At 39.9% G+C, this 23,893-nt stretch overlaps 1 protein-coding gene across 1 annotated transcript in view; it reads left to right on the top strand.

Annotated features, from left to right (window-relative positions):
- tbc1d2b (TBC1 domain family, member 2B) overlaps nucleotides 1-23,893 on the top strand; it is a 77,746-nt gene that overhangs the window by 5,058 nt on the left and 48,795 nt on the right. The window contains exons 2-3 of the mRNA XM_045705890.2: nucleotides 1,586-1,727; nucleotides 2,622-2,802. Of these exons, the coding sequence (XP_045561846.2) occupies nucleotides 1,586-1,727; nucleotides 2,622-2,802 (323 nt within the window). The remainder of the gene's footprint in view (nucleotides 1-1,585; nucleotides 1,728-2,621; nucleotides 2,803-23,893) is intronic.

Raw genomic sequence — 23,893 nt, 5'->3', positions numbered from 1 at the left:
GTGCTGGCTAGCAGAGTAGAACACCTGTTTAGGAGAGGTGCTGGCTAGCAGAGTAGAACACCTGTTTAGGAGAGGTGTTGGATAACAGAGTAGAACACCTGTTTAGGAGAGGTGCTGGCTAGCAGAACACCTGTTTAGGAGAGGTGCTGGCTAGCAGAGTAGAACACCTGTTTAGGAGAGGTGCTAGCAGAGTAGAACACCTGTTTAGGAGAGGTGCTGGCTAGCAGAGTAGAACACCTGTTTAGGAGAGGTGCTGGCTAACAGAGTAGAACACCTGTTTAGGAGAGGTGCTGGCTAGCAGAGTAGAACACCTGTTTAGGAGAGGTGCTGGCTAGCAGAGTAGAACACCTGTTTAGGAGAGGTGCTGGCTAGCAGAGTAGAACACCTGTTTAGGAGAGGTGCTGGCTAGCAGAGTAGAACACCTGTTTAGGAGAGGTGTTGGATAACAGAGTAGAACACCTGTTTAGGAGAGGTGCTGGCTAGCAGAGTAGAACACCTGTTTAGGAGAGGTGCTGGCTAGCAGAGTAGAACACCTGTTTAGGAGAGGTGCTGGCTAGCAGAGTAGAACACCTGTTTAGGAGAGGTGCTGGCTAGCAGAGTAGAACACCTGTTTAGGAGAGGTGCTGGCTAGCAGAGTAGAACACCTGTTTAGGAGAGGTGCTGGCAGAGTAGAATGAGTGGAAACTTGAAGGGTGATTGACAGGGCTGCAGACCAATCAGGTTGAAAGGTTCAGCCTTTTTTACCCACCTGTACTAGCACGGAGTCTGTCCTCTCCAGACAACCCTCACATCCTGTATAACACTCTATGCAAAGGAAATGTTAGATTTTGTAGTTTTAACATTTTGTGGATGTTTGTTTTGAGTTCTAAAGATGTAAACATGGTTTGTCCCCACTCCTCACGCTCCCATCCTCCAGGTGATTCGCTGCTGACTGCAGGATATCCTGCCCTAATCCTGAGACAATCCTTAACCCCGTATCTCTGTCCCCCTCTAACTACAGGCCTGACCCTAACCCCCAAACCCCTAGCTCTGTGTCTCTGTCCCCCTCTAACTACAGGCCTGACCCTAACCCCCAAACCCCTAGCTCTGTATCTCTGTCCCCCTCTAACTACAGGCCTGACCCTAACCCCCAAACCCCTAGCTCTGTATCTCTGTCCCCCTCTAACTACAGGCCTGACCCTAACCCCCAAACCCCTAGCTCTGTATCTCTGTCCCCCTCTAACTACAGGCCTGACCCTAACCCCCAAACCCCTAGCTCTGTGTCTCTGTGTTTCAGGCCCCTAACCCCCCCTGTCTCTGTGTTTCAGGCCCCTAACCCCCCCTGTCTCTGTGTCTCAGGCCCCTACCCCCCCTGTCTCTGTGTCTCAGGCCCCTAACCCCCCCTGTCTCTGTGTTTCAGGCCCCTAACCCCCCCTGTCTCTGTGTTTCAGGCCCCTAACCCCCCCTGTCTCTGTGTTTCAGGCCCCTAACCCCCCCTGTCTCTGTGTTTCAGGCCCCTAACCCCCCCTGTCTCTGTGTTTCAGGCCCCTAACCCCCCCTGTCTCTGTGTTTCAGGCCCCTAACCCCCCCTGTCTTTGTGTTTCAGGCCCCTACCCGCCAGGTGATGCAGTACTGGCTCCAGCAGCTGCAGCAGAAGCGTTGGGAGTTCAGTAACACCAGAGGGTCTGGACAGAGGGACAGCTGGACTTCCCCAAACCCTCACACTGGCCTGGTGGCCAAAGATGCAGGTACTGACCTGCTACACCTGTACACTGGGGACGAAGATACCGGGACTACACCCTTACACTGGGGACAAAGATACAGGGACTACACCCTTACACTGGGGACAAAGATACAGGGACTACACCCTTAACACTGGGGACAAAGATACAGGGACTACACCCTTACACTGGGGACAAAGATACAGGGACTACACCCTTAACACTGGGGACAAAGATACAGGGACTACACCCTTAACACTGGGGACAAAGATACAGGGACTACACCCTTAACACTGGGGACAAAGGTACAGGGACTACACCCTTACACTGGGGACAAAGATACAGGGACTACACCCTTACACTGGGGACAAAGATACAGGGACTACACCCTTACACTGGGGACAAAGATACAGGGACTACACCCTTACACTGGGGACAAAGATACAGGGACTACACCCTTAACACTGGGGACAAAGATACCGGGACTACACCCTTAACACTGGGGACAAAGATACAGGGACTACACCCTTACACTGGGGACAAAGATACAGGGACTACACCCTTAACACTGGGGACAAAGATACAGGGACTACACCCTTAACACTGGGGACAACGATACAGGGACTACACCCTTACACTGGGGACAAAGATACAGGGACTACACCCTTACACTGGGGACAACGATACAGGGACTACACCCTTAACACTGGGGACAAAGATACAGGGACTACACCCTTACACTGGGGACAACGATACAGGGACTACACCCTTAACACTGGGGACAAAGATACAGGGACTACACCCTTAACACTGGGGACAGACAGTAAATACAGTGTTGGGGTCAGTGTCTGTGGGTCGTAACAGACAGTAAATACAGTGTCTGTGGGTCGTAACAGACTGTCTGACTCTGCTGTGTTTCAGATGTCTTTGTGTTTGAGAAGCCCAGTCACAGTGACAGCATGGAGAGGGTACGCAGCGACTTCGCTATGGAAACGGACACAGACGGACTGGTGGGTGTCCAATCGGCACGAGGTCCCTCCCACCAACCCCCCAACACCCTCAACTTTTCCAGCAAGCTGGGTCACTGGAGCTCCGAGATCAGGTGAGGTCTGGTTTAACCTCTCTGGGCCAGTGGGACGCTTGCGTCCACCTACGTAACAGCCAGTGGAATCCCGTGGCGCGTTATTCAAATACCTTAGAAATGCTATTACTTCAATTTCTCAAACATATGACTATTTTACACCATTTTAAAGACAAGACTCTCGTTAATCTAACCACACTGTCCGATTTCAAAAAGGCTTTACAACGAAAGCAAAACATTAGATTATGTCAGCAGAGTACCCAGCCAGAAATAATCAGACACCCATTTTTCAAGCTAGCATATAATGTCACATAAACCCAAACCACAGCTAAATGCAGCACTCACCTTTGATGATCTTCATCAGATGACAACCCTAGGACATTATGTTATACAATACATGCATGTTTTGTTCAATCAAGTTCATATTTATATCAAAAACCAGCTTTTTACATTAGCATGTGACGTTCAGAACTAGCATACCCCCCGCATACTTCCGGTGAATTTACTAAATTACTCACGATAAACGTTCACAAAAAACATAACAATTATTTTAAGAATTATAGATACAGAACTCCTCTATGCACTCGCTATGTCCGATTTTAAAATAGCTTTTCGGTGAAAGCACATTTTGCAATATTCTGAGTAGATAGCCCGGCATCACAGGGCTAGCTATTTAGACACCCAGCAAGTTTAGCACTGACCAAAGTCAGATTTACTATAAGAAAAATGTTATTACCTTTGCTGTTCTTCGTCAGAATGCACTCCCAGGACTTCTACTTCAATAACAAATGTTGGTTTGGTTCAAAATAATCCATCGTTATATCCAAATAGCGGCGTTTTGTTTGTGCGTTCAAGACACTATCCGAAGTGTAAATAAGGGTCACGCGCACGATGCATTTCGTGACAAACAAATTCTAAATATTCCATTACCGTACTTCGAAGCATGTCAACCGCTGTTTAAAATCAATTTTTATGCAATTTTTCTCGTAAAAAAGCGATAATATTCCGACCGGAAGTGGGGGTTTTCGTTCAAAGAGAGAGAAAGTAAACATTGAGTCGACTCGGGCACGCGCGCTCCAGTCTCATTGTCCTCAGATCGGCCACTTACAAAATGCGCTAATGTTTTTCAGCCATGGGCTGCAAAGCCACAATTCAGCTTTCTGGCGCCTTCTGAGAGCCTATGGGAGCGTTAGAAAATGTCACGTCATGCCAGAGATCCCCTGTTTTTGTTAGAGATGATCAATAAGGCCATGAAATGGTCAGAGAGAGCGCTTCCTGTTTGGAATCTTCTCAGGTTTTGGCCTGCCAAATGAGTTCTGTTATACTCACAGACACCATTCAAACAGTTTTCTAATATGAAAAATCATTATCGCTCGACCTCTAGTGGAATGGACTGGGTCTGGTGTAAGGGCTGTGGTATGGACTGGGTCTGGTGTAAGGGATGTGGTAAGGACTGGGTCTGGTGAAAGGGCTGTGGTAAGGACTGGGTCTGGTGAAAGGGCTGTGGTAAGTACACTTGGCAATAATCTGAGTACTGCGCTCAGAAAAATACATCAGGCAATTACAGATACCCACCATTTTGGAGTCATCTAAATGCATAAATGGCATTAGAAATATTCACTTACCTTTAGTAATCTTCATCAGAAGGCACTTCCAGGATTCCCAGGTCCACAATAAATGTTGTTTTGTTCGATAAAGTCCATAATTTATGTCCAAATATCTCCACGTTGTTTGTGCGTTCAGTAAGCTACTCCAAATGTAGGTCGCGCGAGGAAAATGTCACGACGAAAAGTCAAAAAAAAGTTCTGTTTACGTTCGTTCAAACATGTCAAACGTTGTAAAGCATCAATCTTTATGGCCTTTAGAACGTGAAGATTCAGTAATATTCCAACCGGACGGTTCCATTGTCTTGAAAAATGTTTTGGAACAGAGCTACCTCCCCACGTGAATGCGCTCCAATGAACTGATGTCCTTCCCTGGGTCACCAACTTCCCAGCCTTCTTGTTCGCTCTTTGTTCATCATAGACGCCTCAAACAACTTTCTAAAGACTGTTGACATCTAGTGGAAGCCTTAGGAAGTGCAAAATGAACCCTAAGTCACTGTGTGTTACAAAGGCAATGACTTGAAAAGACTACAGGCACCAGATTTTCACTTCCTGGTTGTATTTTTCTCAGGTTTTTGCCTGCCATATGAGTTCTGTTATACTCACAGACACCATTCAAACAGTTTTAGAAACTTCAGAGTGTTTTCTATCCAAATCTACTAATAATATGCAAATGTGTGACTCTGGGCCCGAGTATTAGGCCGTTTACTCTGGGCACGCTTTTCATCCGAAATCGAAAATACTGCCCCCTATACCTTGACAGGTTAACCTCTATGGGCTAGGTGGGACGCTAGCGTCCCCCCCGTGGTGCACTCCATCAACAGCAGGTGCATTTCAAGAGCGGCAAATTTGAATCCAAATAAATGTCAAAATTCAAATTTTTCAAACATACAACTATTTTACACCCTTTGAAAGATAAACATCTCCTTAATCTAACCACGTTTTACGATTTCAAAAAGGTTTTACGGCGAAAGCATAAATTTAGAGTATGTTAGGACAGTACATTTACAAGAGTTGTGTGTAATGTTTTGTCAAGTCAAAGACAGGGTCACCAAAACCATAAAACCAGCTAAAATGATGCACTAACCTTTTACAATCTCCATCAGATGACACTCCTAGGACATTATGTTAGACAATGCATGCATTTTTAGTTCTATCAAGTTCATATTTATATCCAAAAACAGCGTTTTACTATGGCATTGATGTTGAGGAAATCGTTTCCCTCCAATAACCGGCAGTCAAGTCAGCGTCACAAATTAAATAATTAAAATTAGAAAACATTGGTAAAATATTATATTGTCATTTAAAGAATTATAGATTTACATCTCTTGAACGCAATCAACTTGCCAGATTTAAAAATAACCTTACTGGGAAATCACACTTTGCAATAATCTGAGCACTGCGCCCAGAAAAATACGCGTTGCGATACAGACTAGACGTCATGTTGGGGAGATCTAAAATCGATAAATACTATGTAAATAATCCATTACCTTTGATTCTCTTCATCAGATGTCACTTCCAGGTATCACAGGTCCATAACGAATGTAGTTTTGTTCAAAAAAGCTCATCATTTATGTCCAAAAATCTCCGTCTTCTTAGCACATGATCTAAGCCAGCCGGACTTCTCGTCATGAACGAGGGGAAAAAATATATTTCCGTTCGTTCAAACATGTCAAACGTTGTATAGCATAAATCATTAGGGCCTTTTTTAACCAGAACATGAATAATATTCAAGGTGGACGAATGCATACTCTTTTATAACGTATTGGAACGAGGGTACCCAACATGAACTCGCGCGCCAGGTGTCTAATGGGCCATCATCGTTCCATGGCTCTTGTTCGGTCAGATCTCCCTCCAGAAGACTCAAAACACTTTGTAAAGGCTGGTGACATCTAGTGGAAGCAATAGGAAGTGCCAAAATATTCCTCAGCCCCTGTGTTTTTCAATGGGATAGGTTTAAAGTCAATACAACACATCAGGTATCCACTTCCTGTCAGAAAATGTCTCAGGGTTTTGCCTGCCAAATGAGTTCTGTTATACTCACAGACACCATTCAAACAGTTTTAGAAACTTTAGAGTGTTTTCTATCCATATATAATAAGTATATGCATATTCTAGTTACTGGGTAGGATTAGTAACCAGATTAAATCGGGTACATTTTTTTTATCCAGACGTGCAAATGCTGCCCCCTAGCCCTAACAGGTTAAAGGGACAGTAGCTACTAACCTAGACTCTCAGGTTATTAAAGGGGAAGTAGCTTCTGGCCTCGACTTTCAGGTTATTAAAGGGGAAGTAGCTACTTACTTTCAGCCCATTGTATTCAGTGCCAGTTGAAACTGGTATGACTGGTGTTCTTATCTGCCTGTCAAAAACTTCCTCTTGGAGAGAGATTGATGTGGTGTAAGATGAGGTCTGACAACACAGTGCAGACGGTAGAGACCAACTAGTTGTGTGATCCTACAGTTAGTGTGTGTGTGTTTATGAACAATATGGCTGCTCTGCTCTACTTAACAGCCTTAGTCTCTCCTTTGGAAAACATCTGCTGCTTGGATGATGTCATGTTCCAGAATGCCAGAACTCACGGCTGGGTTGGAGTATGGAGAGGTCAAATGGAAAACTCACGGCTGGTTTGGAGTATGGAGAGGTCAAATGGAAATCACAATTCTGAGTAACATTCCAAGAGCGATTTAACAAGAAATTCTTGGGGAAGTTTCCGACGTACTATTTTGGGAAGTCTTGACACACTAACTGGTCTTTATAACGTCAGGTTGAGAAAGCAGAAATGCAAGCTTCACCTATCGTAGGTGTGAAAATACTGGTCAGACAGACACACCATGTGGGTGAAACTTCACAAAACCTTCAGAGCCCAGAAATCCTCAATCTCCACCAGTGGAAGAGTTATCTCAGTAACACGTTATCGTAGTTCTCTGTCTGTAATATCATCAGAATAACACGTTATCGTAGTTCTCTGTCTGTAATATCATCAGAATAACACGTTATCGTAGTTCTCTGTCTGTAATATCATCAGAATAACACGTTATCGTAGTTCTCTGTCTGTAATATCATCAGAATAACACGTTATCGTAGTTCTCTGTCTGTAATATCATCAGAATAACACGTTATCGTAGTTCTCTGTCTGTAATATCATCAGAATAACACGTTATCGTAGTTCTCTGTCTGTAATATCATCAGAATAACACGTTATCGTAGTTCTCTGTCTGTAATATCATCAGAATAACACGTTATCGTAGTTCTCTGTCTGTAATATCATCAGAATAACACGTTATCGTAGTTCTCTGTCTGTAATATCATCAGAATAACACGTTATCGTAGTTCTCTGTCTGTAATATCATCAGAATAACACGTTATCGTAGTTCTCTGTCTGTAATATCATCAGAATAACACGTTATCGTAGTTCTCTGTCTGTAATATCATCAGAATAACACGTTATCGTAGTTCTCTGTCTGTAATATCATCAGAATAACACGTTATCGTAGTTCTCTGTCTGTAATATCATCAGAATAACACGTTATCGTAGTTCTCTGTCTGTAATATCATCAGAATAACACGTTATCGTAGTTCTCTATTTCATTTTTTATTCAAGAATTCCATTTTATTTAACCAGGTAGGCCAGTTGAGAACAAGTCCTTTATTTAACCTGGTAGGCTAGTTGAGAACAAGTCCTTTATTTAACCTGGTAGGCTAGTTGAGAACAAGTCCTTTATTTAACCTGGTAGGCTAGTTGAGAACAAGTCCTTTATTTAACCAGGTAGGCTAGTTGAGAACAAGTCCTTTATTTAACCTGGTAGGCTAGTTGAGAACAAGTCCTTTATTTAACCAGGTAGGCTAGTTGAGAACAAGTCCTTTATTTAACCAGGTAGGCTAGTTGAGAACAAGTCCTTTATTTAACCAGGTAGGCCAGTTGAGAACAAGTCCTTTATTTAACCTGGTAGGCCAGTTGAGAACAAGTCCTTTATTTAACCAGGTAGGCTAGTTGAGAACAAGTCCTTTATTTAACCAGGTAGGCTAGTTGAGAACAAGTCCTTTATTTAACCAGGTAGGCTAGTTGAGAACAAGTCCTTTATTTAACCTGGTAGGCTAGTTGAGAACAAGTCCTTTATTTAACCTGGTAGGCTAGTTGAGAACAAGTCCTTTATTTAACCAGGTAGGCTAGTTGAGAACAAGTCCTTTATTTAACCAGGTAGGCCAGTTGAGAACAAGTCCTTTATTTAACCTGGTAGGCCAGTTGAGAACAAGTCCTTTATTTAACCAGGTAGGCTAGTTGAGAACAAGTCCTTTATTTAACCAGGTAGGCTAGTTGAGAACAAGTCCTTTATTTAACCAGGTAGGCTAGTTGAGAACAAGTCCTTTATTTAACCAGGTAGGCTAGTTGAGAACAAGTCCTTTATTTAACCTGGTAGGCTAGTTGAGAACAAGTCCTTTATTTAACCAGGTAGGCTAGTTGAGAACAAGTCCTTTATTTAACCAGGTAGGCCAGTTGAGAACAAGTCCTTTATTTAACCTGGTAGGCCAGTTGAGAACAAGTCCTTTATTTAACCAGGTAGGCCAGTTGAGAACAAGTCCTTTATTTAACCTGGTAGGCCAGTTGAGAACAAGTCCTTTATTTAACCAGGTAGGACAGTTGAGAACAAGTTCTCATTTACAACTGAGACCTGGCCAAGAATAAAGCACAGCAGTGCGACACATACAACAACACAGAGTTACACATGGAATAAACAAACATACAGTCAATAACATAATAGAAAAGTCTATATACAGTGTGTGCAAATGAAGTAAGATTAGGGAGGTAAGGCAATAAATAGGCCGTAGTGGAGAAGTAATTACAATTTAGCAATTAAACACTGGAGTGATAGATGTGCAGATGAGGATGTGGAAGTAGAAATACTGGTGTGCAAAAGAGCGGGAAAAAACAACAAAACAAACAATATGGGGATGAGGTAGGTAGTTGATTGGATGGGCTGTTTACAGATGGGCTGTGTACAGCTGTAGAGATCGGTAAGCTGCTCTGACAAGTAGAGATACTAGGGGTGCAAAGGAGCAAAAAATAACAATATGGGGATGAGGTAGTTGCCTAATATCATCAGACTCAAGGCCAGAGTCCAGAGGCCACATACTTTCATTGAAATTCACTGGTTGTTTGTCCTTTTTTTTTGTCTAAAGAAACATTAGAAATCTCCAGAAACAGCACATCATACATCAGGAAAGTACAGCTGAAGTCGGAAGTTTACATACGCCTTAGCCAAATACATTTAAACTCAGTTTTTCACAATTCCTGACATTTAATCCTAGTAAAAATTCCCTGTTTTAGGTCAGTTAGGATCACCACTTTATTTTAAGAATGTGAAATGTCAGAATAATAGTAGAGAGAATGATTATTCAGCTTTAATTTCTTTCATTACATTCCCAGTGGGTCAGAAGTTTACATACACTCAATTAGTATTTGGTAGCATTGCATTTAAATTGTTTAACTTGGATCAAACATTTCAGGTAGCCTTCCACAAGCTTCCCACAATAAGTTGGGTGAATTTTGGCCCATTCCTCCTGACCGAGCTGCTGTAACTGAGTCAGGTTTGTAGGCCTCCTTGCTCACACACGCTATTTGGAAGACCCATCTGCGACCAAGCTTTAACTTCCTGACTGATGTCTTGAGATGTTGCTTCAATATATCCACATAATTTCCCTCATGATGCCATCTATTTTGTGAAGTGCACCAGTCCTTCCTGCAGCAAAGCACCGCCACAACATGATGCTGCCACCCCGTGCTTCACCGTTGGGATGGTGTTCTTCGGCTTGCAAGCCTCCCCCTTTTTCCTCCAAACATAACAATGGTCATTATGGCCAAACAGTTCTATTTTTGTTTCATCAGACCAGAGGACATTTCTCCAAAAAGTACAATCTTTATCCCATGTGCAGTTGCAAACCGTAGTCTGGCTTTTTATGGCTGTTTTGGAGCAGTGGCTTCTTCCTTGCTGAGCGGCCTTTCAGGTTATGTCGATATAGGACTCGTTTTACTGTGGATATAGATACTTTTGTACCTGTTTCCTCCAGCATCTTCACACGGTCCTTTGCTGCAGTTCTGGGATTTTTTTGCACTTTTCACACCACAGTACGTTCATCTCTAGGAGACAGAACGCATCTCCTTCCTGAGCGGTATGACGGCTGCGTGGTCCCGTGGTGTTTATACTTGCGTACTATTGTTTGTACAGATGAACATGGTACCTTCAGGCATTTGGAAATTGCTCCCAAGGATGAACCAGACTTGTGGAGGTTTACAATTTTTTTTCTGAGGTCTTCGCTGATTTCTTTTGATTTTCCCATGATGTCAAGCAAAGAGGCACTGAGTTTGAAGGTAGGCCTTGAAATATATCCACAGGTACACCTCCAATTGACTCAATGATGTCAATTAGCCTATCAGAAACTTCTAAAGCCATGACATCATGTTCTGGAATTTTCCAAGCTGTTTAAAGGCACAGTCAACTTAGTGTATGTAAACTTCTGACTAGAGGTCGACCGATTATGATTTTTCAACGCCGATACCGATTAATCGGCCATTTTTCTTTCTTTTTTTTTATTAAGATTTTTTTTTATTTGTAATAATGACAATTACAACAATACTGAATGAACACTGAAGACTTATTTTAACTTAATTTAATACATCAATAAAAACAATTTAGCCTCAAATAAATAATGAAACATGTTCAATTTGATTTAAATAATGCAAAAACACAGTGTTGGAGAAGAAAGTAAAAGTGCAATATGTGCCATGTAAGAAAGCTAACGTTTAAGTGCCTTGCTCAGAACATGAGAACATATGAAAGCTGGTGGTCCTTTTAACATGAGTCTTCAATATTCCCAGGTAAGAAGTTTTAGGTTGTAGTTATTATAGGAATTATAGGACTATTTCTCTCTATACCATTTGTATTTCATATACCTTTGACTATTGGATGTTCTTATAGGTACTTTAGTATTGCCAGTGTAACAGTATAGCTTCCGTCCCTCTCCTCGCTCCTACCTGGGCTCGAACCAGGAACACATCGACAACAGCCACCCTCGAAGCAGCATTACCCATGCAGAGCAAGGGGAACAACTACTCCAAGTCTCAGAGCAAGTGACGTTTGAAACGCTATTAGCGCGCACCCGGCTAACTAGCTAGCCATTTCACATCGGTTACACCAGCCTAATCTCGGGAGTTAATAGGCTTGAAGTCATAAACAGCACAATGCTTGAAGCACAACGAAGAGCTGCTGGCAAACGCACGAAAGTGCTGTTTGAATGAATGCTTAGTAGCCTGCTGCTGCCTACCATCGCTCAGTCAGACTGCTCTATCAAATCATAGACTTAATTATAACATAACACACAGAAACACGAGCCTTTGGTCATTAATATGGTCGAATCCAGAAACTATCATCTCGAAAACAAAACGTTTATTCTTTCAGTGAAATACGGAACCGTTCCGTATTTTATCTAACGAGTGGCATCCATAAGTCTAAATATTGCTGTTACATTGAACAACCTTCAATGTTATGTCATAATTAATTATGGCCTTTGTTAGGAATAAATGGACTTCACACAGTTCTCAACGAGCCAGGCGGCCCAAACTGCTGCATATACCCTGACTCTGTTTGCAAGAGAAGTGCCACATTTTCCCTAGTTATAAGAAATTCATGTTAACAGGCAATATTAACTAAATATGCAGGTTTAAAAATATATACTTCTGTATGTTGATTTTAAAGGCATTGATGTTTATGGTACATTGGTGCAACGACGGCGCTTTTTTCGCCAATGCGCTCGTTAAATCACCCGTTTGGCGAAGTAGGCTGTGATTCAATGATAAATTAACAGGCACCGCATCGATTATATGCAACGCAGGACAAGCTAGTTAAACTAGTAATATCATCAACCATATGTAGTTAACTAGTGATTATATGTTAAGATCGATAGTTTTTTATAAGATAAGTTTAATGCTAGCTAGCAACTTACCTTGGCTCCTTGCTGCACTCGCGTAACAGGTAGTCAGCCTGCCATGCAGGCTCCTCATGGAGTGGAATGTAAGGCAGGTGGTTAGAGCGTTGGACTAGTAACCGGAAGGTTGCAAAAAACGAATCCCCGAGCTGACAAGGTAAAAATCTGTCGTTCTGCCCCCTGAACAAGGCAGTTGACCCACCGTTCCTCGGCCGTCATTGAAAATAAGAATTTGTTCTTAACTGACTTGCCTAGTTAAATTTTACAAAAAAATCGGCAAATCGGTGTCCAAAAATACCGATTACTGATTGTTATGAAAACTTGAAATCGGCCCTAATTAATCGGCTATTCCGATTAATCGGTCGACCTCTACTTCTGACCCACTGGAATTGTGATGCATTGAGTTATGAGTGAAATATTCTGTCTGTAAACAATTGTTGAAAAAATTACTTGTGTCATGCACAAAGTAGATGTCCTAACCGACTTGCCAAAACTATAGTTTGTTAACAAGAAATTTGTGGAGTGGTTGAAAAACGGGTTAGTGACTCCAACCTAAGGTGTATGTAAACTTCTGACTTCAACTGTATATGCATTATACTCCAGGGAGCTACAGTAATATGCATTATACTACAGTAATATGCATTATGCTACAGTAATATGCATTATACTACAGTAATATGCATTATACTCCAGGGAGCAACAGTAATATGCATTATATTCCAGGGAGCTAAAGTAATATGCATTATACTACAGTAATATGCATTATACTCCAGGGAGCTACAGTAATATGCATTATACTCCAAGGAGCTACAGTAATATGCATTATATTCCAGGGAGCTACAGTAATATGCATTATACTACAGTAATATGCATTATACTCCAGGGAGCTACAGTAATATGCATTATGCTACAGTAATATGCATTATGCTACAGTAATATGCATTATACTACAGTAATATGCATTATGCTACAGTAATATGCATTATACTCCAGGGAGCTACAGTAATATGCATTATACTACAGTAATATGCATTATACTACAGTAATATGCATTATACTACAGTAATATGCATTATACTCCAGGGAGCTACAGTAATATGCATTATACTCCAGTAATATGCATTATACTCCAGTAATATGCATTATACTCCAGTAATATGCATTATACTCCAGTAATATGCATTATACTCCAGTAATATGCATTATACTCCAGTAATATGCATCATGCTACAGTAATATGCATTATACTCCAGAGCCCCGGAGCTACAGTAATATGCATTATACTCCAGTAATATGCATTATACTCCAGTAATATGCATTATACTCCAGTAATATGCATTATGCTACAGTAATATGCATTATGCTACAGTAATATGCATTATACTCCAAGGAGCTACAGTAATATGCATTATACTACAGTAAAATGCGTTATACTACAGTAGTATGCATTATTCTCCAAGGAGCTACAGTAATATGCATTATACTACAGTAATATGCATTATACTACAGGGAGCTACAGTAATATGCGTTATACTACAGTAATATGCATTATACTACAGTAATATGCATTATTCTCCAAGGAGGTACAGTAATATGCGTTATACTACAGTAATATGCATTATACTACAGTAATATGCATTATTTTCCAAGGAGGTACAGTAATATGCATTATTGTTACGCACGCGTCGTGGAAGAGGGAGGTGGAGGTATGGAGGTATGGGACTGTAGGTGGAGGTATGGAGGTATGGGACTGTAGGTGGAGGTATGGAGGTATGGGACTGTATGTGGAGGTATAGAGGTATGGGACTGTAGGCGGAGGTATAGAGGTATGGGACTGTAGGCGGAGGTCTAGAGGTATGGGACTGTAGGCGGAGGTATAGAGGTATGGGACTGTAGGCGGAGGTATAGAGGTATGGGACTGTAGGCGGAGGTATAGAGGTATGGGACTGTAGGCGGAGGTATAGAGGTATGGGACTGTAGGCGGAGGTAGGGGGGCTGAGGCGGAGGTATGGGGGGACTGTAGACGGAGGTATAGAGGTATGGGACTGTAGACGGAGGTATGGGACTGTAGGTGGAGGTATGGGACTGTAGGTGGAGGTATGGGACTGTAGGTGGAGGTATGGGACTGAAGGTGGAGGTATGGGACTGTAGGTGGAGGTATGGGACTGTAGGTGGAGGTATGGGACTGTAGGTGGAGGTATGGGACTGTAGGGGGAGGTATGGGACTGTAGGGGGAGGTATGGGACTGTAGGTGGAGGTATGGGACTGTAGGTGGAGGTATGGGACTGTAGGTGGAGGTATAGAGGTATAGGACTGTAGGTGGAGGTATAGAGGTATAGGACTGTAGGTGGAGGTAAAGAGGTATGGGACTGTAGGTGGAGGTAAAGAGGTATGGGACTGTAGGTGGAGGTATAGAGGTATGGGACTGTAGGTGGAGGTATAGAGGTATGGGACTGTAGGTGGAGGTATAGCGGTATGGGACTGTAGGTGGAGGTATAGCGGTATGGGACTGTAGGTGGAGGTAAAGAGGTATGGGACTGTAGGTGGAGGTATAGAGGTATGGGACTGTAGGTGGAGGTATAGAGGTATAGGACTGTAGGTGGAGGTATAGAGGTATGGGACTGTAGGTGGAGGTATGGGACTGTAGGTGGAGGTATGGGACTGTAGGTGGAGGTATAGAGGTATAGGACTGTAGGTGGAGGTAAAGAGGTATGGGACTGTAGGTGGAGGTAAAGAGGTATGGGACTGTAGGTGGAGGTATAGAGGTATGGGACTGTAGGTGGAGGTATAGCGGTATGGGACTGTAGGTGGAGGTATAGCGGTATGGGACTGTAGGTGGAGGTAAAGAGGTATGGGACTGTAGGTGGAGGTATAGAGGTATGGGACTGTAGGTGGAGGTATAGCGGTATGGGACTGTAGGTGGAGGTATAGCGGTATGGGACTGTAGGTGGAGGTATAGAGGTATGGGACTGTAGGTGGAGGTATAGAGGTATGGGACTGTAGGTGGAGGTATGGAGGTATGGGACTGTAGGTGGAGGTATAGAGGTATGGGACTGTAGGTGGAGGTATAGAGGTATGGGACTGTAGGTGGAGGTATAGCGGTATGGGACTGTAGGTGGAGGTGTGGAGGTATGGGACTGTAGGTGGAGGTATGGAGGTATTGGACTGTAGGTGGAGGTATGGAGGTATTGGACTGTAGGTGGAGGTATAGAGGTATGGGACTGTAGGTGGAGGTATAGAGGTATGGGACTGTAGGTGGAGGTATAGAGGTATGGGACTGTAGGTGGAGGTATAGAGGTATGGGACAAAAGGCAGAGAATGACCGTTTACTGGTAATTTATTCCGTTACACGGTAATTTGGGGGAAAAGGTGCTGGACGGAACCAAAGCAAAGATCGTAAATAGCCCCCTCTCCTACCTTACCTGACTTTTCACGACTTACCTATCTAGCACCACCTGGTGCACTAACCAAAATACAGGGGATGGTCCGACCAGGTCTTTCCTAGTGTGTATAGACAGTAAATACTACAGGTATATGTATGCCCGCGGGCCTCTTGCCTAAACACTCCCTAGGTGCCTTCCCCTTCCCCCCTGGGAACAAATGAAACAGAATATTATAAACAATTAAACAAAAAATAAACTGAGAAACACAGGATATCAAATAAGCTCTGACTGACTGAGCAACAAACACCGAACATTCCAAGGCTGCTACAGCAACAACACCGAACATTCCAAGGCTGCCACAGCAACAACACAGAACATTCCAAGGCTGCTACAGCAACAACACAGAACATTCCAAGGCTGCTACAGCAACAACACAGAACATTCCAAGGCTGCTACAGCAACAACACAGAACATTCCAAGGCTGCTACAGCAACAACACAGAACATTCCAAGGCTGCCACAGCAACAACACAGAACATTCCAAGGCTGCTACAGCAACAACACAGAACATTCCAAGGCTGCTACAGCAACAACACAGAACATTCCAAGGCTTCCCCAGCAACAACACAGAACATTCCAAGGCTGCCACAGCAACAACACAGAACATTCCAAGGCTGCTACAGCAACAACACAGAACATTCCAAGGCTGCCACAGCAACAACACAGAACATTCCAAGGCTGCCACAGCAACAACACAGAACATTCCAAGGCTGCTACAGCAACAACACAGAACATTCCAAGGCTGCTACAGCAACAACACCGAACATTCCAAGGCTGCTACAGCAACAACACAGAACATTCCAAGGCTGCTACAGCAACAACACCGAACATTCCAAGGCTGCTACAGCAACAACACAGAACATTCCAAGGCTGCTACAGCAACAACACAGAACATTCCAAGGCTGCTACAGCAACAACACAGAACATTCCAAGGCTGCCACAGCAACAACACAGAACATTCCAAGGCTGCTACAGCAACAACACAGAACATTCCAAGGCTGCCACAGCAACAACACAGAACATTCCAAGGCTGCTACAGCAACAACACAGAACATTCCAAGGCTGCCACAGCAACAACACAGAACATTCCAAGGCTGCCACAGCAACAACACAGAACATTCCAAGGCTGCCACAGCAACAACACAGAACATTCCAAGGCTGCCACAGCAACAACACAGAACATTCCAAGGCTGCCACAGCAACAACACAGAACATTCCAAGGCTGCCCCAGCAACAACTAACATAGTACATACCAAAACTGTTAGCAACAACCAGCATGATATAACCCTCAGCCATCAGCTTCCTCTCTCAGCCATCATCTGGTCCTTCAGAGCAACAGAACACTGGCTTATATTGCTTCAGAAGGAGTCTGTAATTGAAGACGGCTGAGTCCTGACGAGGGGAGCTACAGTAGTATGCATTATGCTACAGTAATATGCATTATGCTACAGTAATATGCATTATGCTACAGTAATATGCATTATGCTACAGTAATATGCATTATGCTACAGTAATATGCATTATGCTACAGTAGTATGCATTATGCTACAGTAATATGCATTATGCTACAGTAATATGCATTATGCTACAGTAATATGCATTATGCTACAGTAATATGCATTATGCTACAGTAGTATGCATTATACTACAGTAGTATGCATTATGCTACAGTAATATGCATTATGCTACAGTAATATGCATTATGCTACAGTAATATGCATTATGCTACAGTAATATGCATTATGCTACAGTAATATGCATTATGCTACAGTAGTATGCATTATGCTACAGTAATATGCATTATGCTACAGTAATATGCATTATGCTACAGTAATATGCATTATGCTACAGTAATATGCATTATGCTACAGTAGTATGCATTATACTACAGTAGTATGCATTATGCTACAGTAATATGCATTATGCTACAGTAATATGCATTATGCTACAGTAATATGCATTATGCTACAGTAGTATGCATTATGCTACAGTAGTATGCATTATGCTACAGTAGTATGCATTATGCTACAGTAGTATGCATTATGCTACAGTAGTATGCATTATGCTACAGTAGTATGCATTATGCTACAGTAATATGCATTATGCTACAGTAGTATGCATTATATTCCAGGGAACTACAGTAATATGCATTATGCTACAGTAATATGCATTATATTCCAGGGAACTACAGTAATATGCATTATGCTACAGTAATATGCATTATGCTACAGTAATATGCATTATGCTACAGTAATATGCATTATGCTACAGTAATATGCATTATATTCCAGGGAACTACAGTAATATGCATTATGCTACAGTAATATGCATTACACTACAGTAGTATGCATTATACTACAGTAATATGCATTATGCTACAGTAGTATGCATTATACTACAGGAAGTTACAGTAGTATGTGTTATGCTACAGTAGTATGCATTATACTATGGTAATATGCATTATACTCCAGGGAGTTACAGTAGTATGCATTATGCTACAGTAATATGCATTATAGTCCAGGGAGCTACAGTAATATGCATTATACTACAGTAATATGCATTATACTACAGTAATATGCATTATACTACAGTAATAAGCATTATATTCCAGGGAACTACAGTAATATGCATTATGCTACAGTAATATGCATTATGCTACAGTAATATGCATTATGCTACAGTAATATGCATTACACTACAGGAATATGCATTATATTCCAGGGAACTACAGTAATATGCATTATATTCCAGGGAACTACAGTAATATGCATTATACTACAGTAATATGCATTATACTCCAGGGAGCTACAGTAATATGCATTATGCTACAGTAATATGCATTATGCTACAGTAATATGCATTATTCTCCAGGGAGCTACAGTAATATGCATTATACTACAGTAATATGCATTATACTACAGTAATATGCATTATTCTCCAGGGAGCTACAGTAATATGCATTATACTACAGTAATGTGCATTATGCTACAGTAATATGCATTATACTACAGTAATATGCATTATACTACAGTAATATGCATTATACTACAGTAGTATGCATCATACTACAGTAATATGCATTATACTCCAGGGAGCTACAGTAATATGCATTATACTACAGTAATATGCTTTATACTGCAGTAATATGCATTATACTCCAGGGAGCTACAGTAATATGCATTATACTACAGTAATATGCTTCATACTACAGGGAGCTACAGTAATATGCATTATACTACAGTAATATGCATTATACTCCAGGGAGCTACAGTAATATGCATTATACTACAGTAATATGTATTATCCTCCAGGGAGCTACAGTAATATGCATTATACTACAGTAATATGCATTATACTACAGTAATATGCATTATACTCCAGGGAGCTACAGTAATATGCATTATGCTACAGTAATATGCATTATACTACAGTAATATGTATTATACTCCAGGGAGCTACAGTAATATGCATTATACTACAGTAATATGCATTATACTACAGTAATATGCATTATACTCCAGGAAGCTACAGTAATATGCATTATACTACAGTAATATGCATTATACTACAGTAATATGCATTATTCTCCAGGGAGCTACAGTAATATGCATTATACTACAGTAATATGCATTATACTACAGTAATATGCATTATTCTCCAGGGAGCTACAGTAATATGCATTATACTACAGTAATGTGCATTATGCTACAGTAATATGCATTATGCTACAGTAATATGCATTATACTACAGTAATATGCATTATACTACAGTAATATGCATTATACTACAGTAGTATGCATCATACTACAGTAATATGCATTATACTCCAGGGAGCTACAGTAATATGCATTATACTACAGTAATATGCTTTATACTGCAGTAATATGCATTATACTCCAGGGAGCTACAGTAATATGCATTATACTACAGTAATATGCTTCATACTACAGGGAGCTACAGTAATATGCATTATACTACAGTAATATGCATTATACTCCAGGGAGCTACAGTAATATGCATTATACTACAGTAATATGTATTATCCTCCAGGGAGCTACAGTAATATGCATTATACTACAGTAATATGCATTATACTACAGTAATATGCATTATACTCCAGGGAGCTACAGTAATATGCATTATGCTACAGTAATATGCATTATACTACAGTAATATGTATTATACTCCAGGGAGCTACAGTAATATGCATTATACTACAGTAATATGCATTATACTACAGTAATATGCATTATACTACAGTAATATGCATTATACTCCAGGAAGCTACAGTAATATGCATTATACTACAGTAATATGCATTATACTACAGTAATATGCATTATACTACAGTAATATGCATTATTTTCCAGGGAGCTACAGTAATATGCATTATACTACAGTAATATGCATTATGCTACAGTAATATGCATTATACTCCAATAATATGCATTATACTACAGTAATATGCATTATACTCCAGGGAGCTACAGTAATATGCATTATACTACAGTAATATGCATCATACTATAGTAATATGCATTATACTCCAGGGAGCTACAGTAATATGCATTATACTAGAGTAATATGATTTATACTAGAGTAATATGCATAATACTACTGTAATATCCATTATACTCCAGGGAGCTACAGTAATATGCATTATACAACAGTAATATGCATTATACTACAGTAATATGCATTATACTACAGTAATATGCATTATGCTACAGTAATATGCATTATACTACAGTAATATGCATTATACTCCAGGGAGCAACAGTAATATGCATTATATTCCAGGGAGCTAAAGTAATATGCATTATACTACAGTAATATGCATTATACTCCAGGGAGCTACAGTAATATGCATTATACTCCAAGGAGCTACAGTAATATGCATTATATTCCAGGGAGCTACAGTAATATGCATTATACTACAGTAATATGCATTATGCTACAGTAATATGCATTATACTACAGTAATAAGCATTATGCTACAGTAATATGCATTATACTCCAGGGAGCTACAGTAATATGCATTATACTACAGTAATATGCATTATACTACAGTAATATGCATTATACTACAGTAATATGCATTATACTACAGTAATATGCATTATACTCCAGGGAGCTACAGTAATATGCATTATACTACAGTAATATGCATTATACTACAGTAATATGCATTATACTCCAGTAATATGCATTATACTCCAGTAATATGCATTATACTCCAGTAATATGCATTATACTACAGTAATATGCATTATACTACAGTAATATGCATTATTCTCCAGGGAGCTACAGTAATATGCATTATACTACAGTAATATGCATTATACTACAGTAATATGCATTATACTACAGTAATATGCATTATTCTCCAGGGAGCTACAGTAATATGCATTATACTACAGTAATGTGCATTATGCTACAGTAATATGCATTATGCTACAGTAATATGCATTATACTACAGTAATATGCATTATACTACAGTAATATGCATTATACTACAGTAGTATGCATCATACTACAGTAATATGCATTATACTCCAGGGAGCTACAGTAATATGCATTATACTACAGTAATATGCTTTATACTGCAGTAATATGCATTATACTCCAGGGAGCTACAGTAATATGCATTATACTACAGTAATATGCTTCATACTACAGGGAGCTACAGTAATATGCATTATACTACAGTAATATGCATTATACTCCAGGGAGCTACAGTAATATGCATTATACTACAGTAATATGTATTATCCTCCAGGGAGCTACAGTAATATGCATTATACTACAGTAATATGCATTATACTACAGTAATATGCATTATACTCCAGGGAGCTACAGTAATATGCATTATGCTACAGTAATATGCATTATACTACAGTAATATGTATTATACTCCAGGGAGCTACAGTAATATGCATTATACTACAGTAATATGCATTATACTACAGTAATATGCATTATACTCCAGGAAGCTACAGTAATATGCATTATACTACAGTAATATGCATTATACTACAGTAATATGCATTATACTACAGTAATATGCATTATTTTCCAGGGAGCTACAGTAATATGCATTATACTACAGTAATATGCATTATGCTACAGTAATATGCATTATACTCCAATAATATGCATTATACTACAGTAATATGCATTATACTCCAGGGAGCTACAGTAATATGCATTATACTACAGTAATATGCATCATACTATAGTAATATGCATTATACTCCAGGGAGCTACAGTAATATGCATTATACTAGAGTAATATGATTTATACTAGAGTAATATGCATTATACTACAGTAATATGCATTATACTCCAGGGAGCTACAGTAATATGCATAATACTACAGTAATATGCATAATACTACAGTAATATGCATAATACTACTGTAATATCCATTATACTCCAGGGAGCTACAGTAATATGCATTATACAACAGTAATATGCATTATACTACAGTAATATGCATTATACTACAGTAATATGCATTATACTCCAGGGAGTTACAGTAGTATGCATTATGCTACAGTAATATGCATTATACTACAGTAATATGCATTATACTCCAGGGAGTTACAGTAGTATGCATTATGCTACAGTAATATGCATTATACTACAGTAATATGCATTATACTACAGTAATATGCATTATACTACAGTAGTATGCATCATACTACAGTAATATGCATTATACTCCAGGGAGCTACAGTAATATGCATTATACTACAGTAATATGCTTTATACTGCAGTAATATGCATTATACTCCAGGGAGCTACAGTAATATGCATTATACTACAGTAATATGCTTCATACTACAGGGAGCTACAGTAATATGCATTATACTACAGTAATATGCATTCATACTACAGGGAGCTACAGTAATATGCATTATACTACAGTAATATGTATTATCCTCCAGGGAGCTACAGTAATATGCATTATACTACAGTAATATGCATTATACTACAGTAATATGCATTATACTCCAGGGAGCTACAGTAATATGCATTATGCTACAGTAATATGCATTATACTACAGTAATATGTATTATACTCCAGGGAGCTACAGTAATATGCATTATACTACAGTAATATGCATTATACTACAGTAATATGCATTATACTACAGTAATATGCATTATACTACAGGAAGCTACAGTAATATGCATTATACTACAGTAATATGCATTATACTACAGTAATATGCATTATTCTCCAGGGAGCTACAGTAATATGCATTATACTACAGTAATATGCATTATACTAAAGTAATATGCATTATTCTCCAGGGAGCTACAGTAATATGCATTATACTACAGTAATGTGCATTATGCTACAGTAATATGCATTATGCTACAGTAATATGCATTATACTACAGTAATATGCATTATACTACAGTAATATGCATTATACTACAGTAGTATGCATCATACTACAGTAATATGCATTATACTCCAGGGAGCTACAGTAATATGCATTATACTACAGTAATATGCTTTATACTGCAGTAATATGCATTATACTCCAGGGAGCTACAGTAATATGCATTATACTACAGTAATATGCTTCATACTACAGGGAGCTACAGTAATATGCATTATACTACAGTAATATGCATTATACTCCAGGGAGCTACAGTAATATGCATTATACTACAGTAATATGTATTATCCTCCAGGGAGCTACAGTAATATGCATTATACTACAGTAATATGCATTATACTACAGTAATATGCATTATACTCCAGGGAGCTACAGTAATATGCATTATGCTACAGTAATATGCATTATACTACAGTAATATGTATTATACTCCAGGGAGCTACAGTAATATGCATTATACTACAGTAATATGCATTATACTACAGTAATATGCATTATACTACAGTAATATGCATTATACTCCAGGAAGCTACAGTAATATGCATTATACTACAGTAATATGCATTATACTACAGTAATATGCATTATACTACAGTAATATGCATTATTTTCCAGTGAGCTACAGTAATATGCATTATACTACAGTAATATGCATTATGCTACAGT

Source organism: Salmo salar, chromosome 23 (assembly GCF_965601325.2).
Source record: "Salmo salar chromosome 23, fSalSal1, whole genome shotgun sequence".
Taxonomy (NCBI): Eukaryota; Metazoa; Chordata; class Actinopteri; order Salmoniformes; family Salmonidae; genus Salmo; species Salmo salar.
This window is presented reverse-complemented; position numbering and strand designations above follow the sequence as displayed.